The sequence below is a fragment of the Pantherophis guttatus genome, chromosome 2 (genome assembly GCF_059756535.1).
Source record: "Pantherophis guttatus breed Tessera chromosome 2, ASM5975653v1, whole genome shotgun sequence".
NCBI classification, from domain to species: domain Eukaryota; kingdom Metazoa; phylum Chordata; class Lepidosauria; order Squamata; family Colubridae; genus Pantherophis; species Pantherophis guttatus.
In genome coordinates this window covers 124,131,965-124,141,828 of record NC_142064.1, presented here as the reverse complement: position 1 = coordinate 124,141,828, position 9,864 = coordinate 124,131,965, and the positions used below count along the sequence as shown (strand labels likewise).

The window sequence follows — 9,864 nt, the reverse complement described above, 5'->3', positions numbered from 1 at the left end:
AAACATCTGCAAATAGAACAACTATGACAAAAGAAAATGACTAATACTAATAAGCATCTTGGGTGCAATTCCAAAATATCTGGAGCACTATTTGAATACCATCAACATTGACAAAATCATCATCAGTCAATTGCAAAAGGCAGCTTTATTTGGAACAGCTTACATCCTATGATTATACATTTAATATTATTAAAGAACAACATATGCCTATCCCAAGGTCTTGGGAAAGACTCAAGAGGTGGATAAAATTGCCAAATCAAGTCTAAACCAGTGGTGGATTTCTACCGGTTCACCCCGGTTCGGGCGAATCGGTAGTGGCAGTTGCAGGAGGCTCCGCCCACCTGCCCAGACGTCATCATGGACGCTCTGCGCCGTGCTCCCAGTTCCGAACCAGTAGTGAAGGTAAGTGGAACCCACTCTGGTTTAAACATCTAATTATATGACCCCTAATAATAATGTATCAAATTTATACGCCGCCTGACTCCTAGCAACTCTTGGCAGTTTGCAAGTTGTTAACAACACTTTAAACCAAGAAAGGGAGAGGGGGGGGAGATAGAAGTGTCAGAGATAACAAACCCAGGTGGGAATGAAGAGAAAGAAGAAAGGGAGACTTCAATCACTCATTAGAGGCCTGGGTGAAAACAGTGTGAAGAAGTAGAGAGTGCCGTAAGGTATCTAGATGTACATTTTCACTTTAGCATATGACTCTCTGCAGTCTCATCCAGCAGAGTCAATGGCAAGGAATACTCAAAATTGTAGTTCAAGAACACCTGGAATACCACCAATTCCCCAACATAGGCTTTAATGCAACATTTGAATTCTGTGCAATACAGTTTACATGAAGTCTCCCTTGAATATAATTTTAGATGCCTGATATACTTGCTTACCAGACATTCTTACTCCTCGTTTCCATTGGTGCCCAAGCTATTCTCATTAACAGGGAGTAACATACCTGTTACTTCTAATATATGGAAAATTGTTTCATTAAAAAATAGGCTTTTATTGGGTACCATGGGTTAGATTTTGGATTTACAGCTAGACCCAAGGAGAATGAGTTTCAAATTCCTACTACACAATGAAGTGCCTTCTATGCTTTTAAGTTAATATGCTTTCAGTTAACTGACTTCACAAGATTGTTGGGAGAATGGTTTTAATCAACAAGTAAAGAAAAATTCCATCCAGTAAGAATGCTGGGCAGTAATTTGTGGGGTCAGAGTTGAAATCCTCCCCAACCCATGAAATCCATAGGATGAGCATGGCAATCAATGTCATAGGATTCTTATAACATTTTGGGATCCTGGAAATTTAGACACAGATGCTTACAGATTTTTAGAGAACTGGAGCTGGCAGCATGATTAGACAAAATGTCAAGTGTCCTAGAAGGGACCTTGATTTCATAGGACCACTTTCTTTGACTCCTTTGAATACTAATATTTGATAAATTGATGGATCCTTTGATTTCAAATCAGTATAATAGCCTAATATGAACTTGATCTTATCATCAATGCAAGCTGTGGAAAGTTATGGTCTGGGAGACAAATAGGTTTGTGTGAATATTCACCCGTTTATGAATTTTGACTATCAAACTAGTTCAAGAAATGTATGCATTGGTTTTACAAACCAAATATATCCAAATCCATGACCAGTTCAGCTACTTTTCATCCATGTATTTTAATTATCTGAATCAAATCAGATCTAATTGGGAGACTCACTCCGGGAAAGTCTCAACAAATGCCAACAAAATTGGAAGCTGCAGTGCATTTAGCTAGGAAGGATTGGAAGTAGTGGTGGGCTGCAGCCGGTTCAAACCGGTTCGGGAAAACCAGTAGTTCCGATAATCAGCTGGCCCTACCCACCTGCCCCCGTCCTATCCTGTCCTATATTTCCTTCTTTCTGGCTTAATTGATTCACGCGGCACAGCTGATATCCGTGCCTCCACTGTTCTACTTACCGGCGCCCCCTTAGAAGGTAAGCAGCTGAGCTTCAAATTGCTCTTATTTTGAACTCTTGTGTGCAAGCGCATTAGATGCACGTGCACGCAAAGCTCACTTGCACGCACTCATAAAACCAGTTATTAAGCCAGTTGCAGACCACCACTGATCGGAAGGAACATCAAGTGTATGAGTTTATTTATCTTTCAATTTTTTTTTAAATCATAAAAAAAATCCCAAAACTGTTCTGGGAAGCTCTTTGTTCTAGAGATGTCCCTGAATGCAAATGGTCTCTCTGCCTCCTCAGTTGGCCTTGTGCTCTGCATACCTTTCCAAGAATGGTTCCTAAAGCTGCAACCATGCCTTTATCAATCTTAATAAAGGCTGTAGGACTTAAGAGATTTAGAAAGGAGCAAGCTCTATTGAATTTAGTTGTATTTATTTCTGATTATGCACACATCACATTTAGCTGCATGGAAACCAAACACATCAGCAGCATCCTAATCTTTGCTGAGTTCACTGGAAGTTTATTCTTGCATAACTATGCAGAAACCTAGCACCCAGTCCTGCACACGCTTACACAGAACTAATTCCCACTTTGTCAGAATAGGACCAAAGCACTAAATCCAGGTTGTTAAGAGCCTGTTCCCCACATCAATCAGCATCAGCCAAGATGGTTGAGGCTACTAAAATCAACCACTGCTGGAGAACTGCTGGAGAACCACACTTTCCCCACCCTTAAGCATGTGTTTCTGTGTAGAGAGAAAGAGAGAAAGATGGGAAGCAGTGAGAGCATAGTTCATATATGTATTGTAACGTGGATGGGCAGTAGATTTAAGAGACAAAAAGGACATTTGTTCCTCTACATACCACTTTAAGAGCTTATCTTTCAGCTGGTCCAGACGAGGTAAGGTACTTGGAAGCTCACCAGTAACCAAGTTGCTCTATTGCAGTGGGATTTCTCTTCCTTCCCACAATCAGCTGCCACTTCCTCAAAAAGCTCCACCCCCAACTTTGCCTTAATAAATGAGCTGCTTAGACTTACATTAAATGGAAATAACAGAGGTAGGGAAGGAAGGAGTTTAGGGAAGCAGGAATTGCACGATCTGGCAGGAGAAATACCTTTTACAACATGCTGAAGATGCAAAGATACCAGTGTGAAAACCGTCCCTTCAAGGAGAGGAAAAGTTTTGGTAAAAGGACTGTTGCTTCAAAGGGAGACTAGGATTATATAATAGACTGTCATGGAAACTCCTAATTTTCTTTCACTTTCCTGCTTTCTTCTAATCTACTCATCCATCTAACATTGTATTTTTGGATTCTCTTTCCGAAACGGGGCTGTTAGATCTGTTTAACATTTCAGTTCTGCTTTTCCTTCACCCAAATGCTCCCTGTTCTTCTATTTATTTTCTTTACATGAACCTTGCAAGTTAGATTAGGTTGCAACATGGTGATTGATCCAGAAAGCCCTATGAGGTGTAAAACATTTTAACCTCTTTGTTCTACCTGCTAATTCATAGGAGCTGCATAGAATGCAAGAATTAACGAAGGGAAACGTTTCCTGACAGTTGGCATTCCAACTGACTTTAAGGAAGCTGTCGGAAATAGAACAGAAGAATCTTGTTAAAGAAAATGGGGCACCTGACCCATCAGAGAGAGGTGGAGAACACTGCCAACTAGTATATGACATAATTTCGTAACATAGTGAGACGATGGGAGTTGTAGCATCTATAGGGCCACAGTTGCATATTTTTATGTGATTTTTCTTCCATTTTTACCACTCTACACTTTTTTTAAAAAAAAGTTGCTTCTTAGGCTAAAACATGGGAAAAGTTAGTGATTTCAACATCTCTATTTGGGTGGAGTAACTTGGTTTATGCAGGCAAGCATTCTTATAACTTCTGAAGTAAATTGGGACAGAATAAATAAATATTATGGGTTGAATTTTCCTAAATTCCTATAGCTACTGTGTGAATATATATGTCTGGGTTTTTGGGTTTTTTTAGCAACTCGGATAAATGAGACAACAGAAATTCGGGGGAAGTATCCCAATAAAATTCCGGTAAGCAAAATTCTTTTTTCCCCTTTTTGATAGAATGACTCCACTTTCGCTGTAACTTCCAAGAGCTCAGCAAATGAAACAATACCATTAACTGAAGATATAAGTAATTGGAGAAGGAACTTCTATTTTGTGGAGAAGCTTCAGTGTTATACAAAAACTTATCCTATTCATCCAATTGTCTTGTGACATACTGTAGATTCAACAATAACGATGAGGCCCGACAGCCTAAATCTTGGCTTTCTTGTCAGTTTGGTATTTTACCTTTTGGGTCACATCAGCTTAACATTTGCCCACCATGGTAAACCACAAACTAGCTAGATTAGTGTGGCTTGGGGAAGTGGAAGGACTTAGAATTTGCTCCTATGCTGCCAATTTTTTGCTTGGAAACTGCAGAATAGACTTGACTTGGTTCAGTCAACATTGGGAACTTCCTGCCCTGTCTATTTATGAACAAACTTCCTAAAACATGCCTTCTAGATGAATAATAAAATGCAAGAGCAATGAAAGGAAAAAACCTTGATTTTGGCAGTCTTATCTTAACATGAGAAACAGGAAACCTGCCTTCTACTTCTAATCTCACTGTTTCAAATGCCACAAGATTAGTCATCAAAAGGAATGAAAGACATTGAAAAATAACCTGAGATTCTGAGTTTCTTATATATGAAACTTAGCATCCAGTCACCTTAATATTGCTAGCCCTTTGCAAATAAAACCCAAATATTTTTTTTAGAAAAATTATAAACCAGGAGTCCCAAGCATAGGGATTTTCTCCAATAATTTCCACACACTGCTCTTTGGTTATGTCTTTGACCAACTTTCCAGAATGACCTTTGTGGCATGTAAATGGAATCATGCTGGTGGATGGAATGACTTGGAATGAAATTGAAAGACACTCTGTGCTCACATGATAGGCCACTTCGTAGTTTAACTTTGATACTTTGATAACTTTTATCAAATAAACCACAATAAGAATCCTACATTAGTTGAGTCATTCTTTGCATCTGATGGTGAGCTGCGGCTCATGAAAGCTTATGCCTTTTAATAACACTTGGTAAAAGCTATCAGAATCCTAATTTTTGCTACCATGGAATAAGCACAGCTTTCCTCCTATGATGCCAGCACTACAGTACAAATGATTGTTACATGATTCAGTTTTAATGTCCATTTCAACTTCTGGAAATGTGACATAATGAAAATAATGAAAGAGGGGGAAAGGTTCTCACATTTTTGCTCCTATGTTGGGGGATCAGATGATATTCTGTAATCAACTAATCCTTGATTTGAATCTGCCTACCTTAATCCATGGATCTTAACCTAAATTCTTCAAATGCTAGAATCTGCCTTAGTTGCCTTTCTGCATTGCGTAGAGTCTTCAAGTAAATTTAGGGTTTCTCCTACATGGTAAAGTACTAGCTAAGACTTAGTTGGAATCAAGAAGTTCCAGTTCTGATTCCAATTTTGTCTCTATGTTAAGACATTAAGTCTTAAACTATAGTTTATTGAATAAGTTAGAGATGATTTGGGTTGCTTATATTATACCGAGATAACAATTTATAAGCTAAAACCAATCTAGCATGATTTCATGCAGTGTATGAAATAAGATGTCAAAGCTTCAGTCCTATGGGAATTTAGGAGTCACACCTGGAATATTGGATGGCTGGATATTAAAGAAGGAAAGAGCTTTTACTTCTTTAAAATTTATAGAGAAGGTAATGTCAGCAAATGTTACTTGTTATATAAGCCACACCTGCTGAAAGCTGTTTTTCAGTATACATCATCAAATGCAAGATCTTGTCCTAATGGATGACCTGGCTATCTAACAACCTACCAAGCCATCCAATTTCCAATCATTACTTCTAAGGTGACAATTAAAAATGTTCCAATCTATTTTATAGGATTGTTATAAGCATCAGCTGTCATGAGATTTGCATATTGTGCTAATCTATGATTTCGCGGCAAGGTTTACATGACATGCCAAGCTGAAGAAACCACTATAGCTTGGTGTCACATGTGAGGCAAATGTGATTTAAGATTTACTATTTTTCAAAAGTATACAAATATCACTTCAGCACTCTGCTGGTTGGTGGATCAATGGAAACCAATTTTAATTTTCCAAGTCCAAGGCAGAGATTTGTTCCTCCACAGCTCTGCTGACATTCCAGAAAGCTCTGCCCTCAACTATAGTTATAAACAGAACTTAAGGTCTATTGTTGTCACCCAAAGCTGTTGAAAATAAAAGATCTCATCTATGAAGCCATTCTAGGAGCAATAGGCCTTAATCCTGGATTGCACTTACATTTATCTTTCTATTGAACTTGTCCCAACCATTTCTCTGCTGAACTTGGAGTAATTTCTGCATAGCTCCAGATGTCCATCTTTTTTTAGTGCCTTGCACAGACCTGTCAGCTTGCCCAGTTAATATGGCTTCCAACCTGCCCCTTCAAAAAACAAACCCTTATAATTGGAGGTGAATTATAGCATCTTGGTAATTAAATAAATTCCTCTGTCCACAGGTGGTAGTGGAACGTTACAGGAAGGAGAAGACTCTTCCCCAGTTGGATCGGATCAAGTTTTTGGTTTCTCCAGATATATCCCTGTCCCAGTTTCTTTTCACTCTGAGGTAGATGGGGACTGGAATTGGGCCATGGGAAGAATATTGCTTTTCATTCTGAGGTTCTCAAGCAAACAACATTATATATAAGCTATCCTGTTTATATCCTTTATGTTTCTAAGGAAAAGGAGATGGTTTTACTTATTGACATTAGAGCCACATTACCCTCAGTTTAAGCATTCTCCTGTATAGTTCTTACTCCAGAATAGATCGTTGATGTTAGCAGAAACTGTCTATGGACTTTGCAGTGCTTCTGAGTTCTTTATCCCAAAGGTGCTTTTCCAAAGGGCAACTGGACTTTGTTTTTCCTTGAAGATGTTTCGCTTCTCATCCAAGAAGCTTCTTCAGTAAGAAGCTTCCTGGATGAGAAGCAAAACATCTTCAAGAAAAAACAAAGACCAATACATTGCCTTTTGAAAAAACACCGTTGGTTGAAAACCATGATGTGGATGACTGAGAATCTCCATAGACCACCGGTGTCAAACTTGCATCATCACGGTGGCATCACGTGACTTATCGGGACTTTTTCCCCCTTTGCTAAACGGGGTGGGGGCAAGGCCAGCACGTGACGCATCTGGGCTGCAGGCTGCAAGTTTGACACCCCTTCCATAGACATTCTTTAAATTTGCACCCTTTCTAAAAGAAGATCCAATGTTTTCCATCTGACAAAAAGGCCCATTAAAACAAGAGTGTGTAATACTAGAAACAAGATGTCTTAAGTAAAAAAATATCTTGATAATATGGATCTCAAAACTTCTCTCTGCTTCCTTATGCTGTTCCCAATAACCAAATAAGAGCCATGTCAGACCTGGAAGCCATCTTTTACATTTGGGCCTTCAGGCCTGCCACATTTTCTACTGTGGGAAAATGGGAGGGGGGATATAGAGTATGGGTAATATGTAGTCAAAATAACATTCTTTTCTCAGAGAGTCAAGGCCACCTTGCAGCTGTGATGAAGTGACTGGGAGGCATCTGCAGTTTTGGATGGTGCCTGATTGGATCATGTGATGGACATGTGGGTGCTGGGCAGGGACTTGAACTTTCTTTTGGGGTAGGGAAAACCTGGAAACTTTCAGATTTGGGTTTTCCCAGATGTGCCAATATCACATCTCTAATAATATGGAACTTTGAGGAAACTCAAGCCTCAGAGTCTTCTTTCGTTAGGGGTATTACTTGGAACCCTGACAAGCTATTTGCTGATATAGGGCAAGAATGTGAATGTGGCTTTGCATGCTTGCAACTGAATATGGGAAGTGTCTCTATGGAGGAGCAGTTCATCACGGGAGATGTCAGCCTATGTTCTTGGAAAAACACTAGTGGGCAGGGCCAAGATGACCTAGTAATGGCCTCATCCAGGTTCAGCATACTTTCCTACAGATTTGAAGGGACTTAACATGGCATGGATGAACTCGTCTTGATTTTCTAGAAAACCCTTTTCTTGAGACTAAAAACTTATTCTCCAGGTTCAATCTTGGCAATGCTGGGGTAAAACTATTGGGAGTGGGAATTCATGCAACCCCAAACTGATTGGTGGGGTGCTGCCTTCCCTCATCCGGGGCCTATGGTAATGGGACACCCCCACTTCAAAAAGGGTTTAGAATGTGTGCTTCGGGCCTCAGGTGAGCAAAGCATCTCTTTCAATCATTTAGTCTCTTCATTTAGTCATCCATGTCCTTTTTCAAGCTTGCGTGCAAGAGAGCCGAAAAGCTGCTGCTGTTTAATGGAGCAAATAATTATGGAACTCATAAAAGCAGCTGCACTGTTGTTGTTTTTTTAGGCTTGTGCATGAAAAAAAAAAGGCAAGTGGGTTTTCATGAATAATAGAGGTGCGGCCTCCACACAAGATCTTCTGAATCAGTTTTGAAATGAGTGTGCAGCCCTTCCACGCTCCAATCCTTTCAGAGGCAGGTGGAAGCCTCTTTATTTTGACAGATGTTTTTTTTTTAAATCCTCTTCAGTGTTTTTACACCGCTTAACTGCTACTGATGATTGGGATTCTTAAATTACATTAATTGCTGTTATTGCTTTTGCTCTTATTGTGTATTTGCTATGTTGGTTTGAGGTTGTCTTTCTCATGCTGTGATTGTATTGATTAGTGTATGAGGGAACTCTACAAGAAATATGTGGGTCAAATCTAGCCAGCAGCCCATTCCTTTTCTTTCTTCTGATTTTGCTTTGACATCTCCTTTTTTTTTTCTCCTTCTCCAGAACCCGGCTGTCTCTCACAGCTACACAAGCCTTCTACTTACTTGTGAACAATCAAACGTTACCCTGTCCTAGTCTGACTATTTTAGAGATCTACAATGACAACAAGGATGAAGATGGCTTCCTCTACATGACCTATGCTTCTCAAGAGATGTTTGGTGCAGGAGTCTCTTTGGAACAGCAATGAAGCCATCTCAGGAGGGTGGGATCCACGCCTCCCAGAGAGCCAAAAATCAGTGAAAAAAAATATTTTAAAGACCGTTTTCGCACAAGAATGGCATGGGAGGGTCTTCGCAGCCAGCCACAGGATTTTCTCTTATGACTTTGGTTCCTGATGCTACTACTTCACTGTTTCACTTGAATGGAATTTTGGGAGGATGTGGGACTTTGAGGTTCTTACTAACTCTGCAGGTTGTTAGTTTAATCCACTGCCAACTTATTCTTTTTAATTAATCTCACTGTTTTATTTATTTATTTATTTATTTACTTACTTACTTCACGAAATGAATTTCACTTCCCATTGTGCGCACTGAGAGCGGAGCCTTTTTATTAGGGGGAAAAAAGCCGGTTGACCTAAGGAGGAGAATCTGGAGAATGCTACTTGTGGACATTTTAACTGCACAGTCATTGGTTACTGCATCCCTCCCTCTCTTTACCCCCTTTTCCCTTAAGATTACAATGAAGAAATAAATGAGCGCCATTCCATATCTGATCTGAGAAGGGTTCTATTTCTTTTTCTACCGATAAGAAGATTAAATGAATGACTCGGTACCTTTTATAATCATTTGGTTGCCTTTTCAAAAGAGGGGCAGAGGGATGCTTGACTTTGGACTTCTTTTCAAAGATCCTTTGAAGCCTTTGTAGGATTTGTACTGTAGGCTTTTTCCCAATCCGCAGACTTCTAGATGAGCTGCATAAGGTACTGAGAATAAATTCTATTTATTCTCAGCCAGCATGACTGGCCTTTTTGGCTGGAGATGTTCTACTGTATGATCTGATAACATGATACACTGGGAAATGCTGGCCCAGTGGATTCTGTGTGGGTTAATAAAGTA

At 39.6% G+C, this 9,864-nt stretch overlaps 1 protein-coding gene across 1 annotated transcript; it reads left to right on the top strand.

Annotated features, from left to right (window-relative positions):
- The first annotated feature begins 3,063 nt into the window (after positions 1-3,063).
- Positions 3,064-9,526, top strand: LOC117666612 (microtubule-associated protein 1 light chain 3 alpha-like). Its single transcript, XM_087885147.1, has 4 exons — positions 3,064-3,124; positions 3,938-3,993; positions 6,507-6,613; positions 8,813-9,526. Exons 1-4 carry the CDS (start codon positions 3,064-3,066, stop codon positions 8,994-8,996), a joined length of 408 nt encoding a protein of 135 aa, XP_087741273.1. The 3' UTR covers positions 8,997-9,526.
- The last annotated feature ends 338 nt before the right edge of the window (positions 9,527-9,864 follow it).

What these genes read in the sequence shown, in the direction of transcription:
- LOC117666612 (XM_087885147.1), top strand. Translation starts at nt 3,064, where the DNA reads ATGCTGAAGATGCAAAGATACCAGTGTGAAAACCGTCCCTTCAAGGAG. An exon ending in CAAGGAGAGGAAAAGTTTTG is followed by an intron (nt 3,125 to 3,937) that starts GTAAAAGGACTG and finishes GGGTTTTTTTAG; the next exon opens with CAACTCGGATAAATGAGACA. An exon ending in AGTATCCCAATAAAATTCCG is followed by an intron (nt 3,994 to 6,506) that starts GTAAGCAAAATT and finishes CTCTGTCCACAG; the next exon opens with GTGGTAGTGGAACGTTACAG.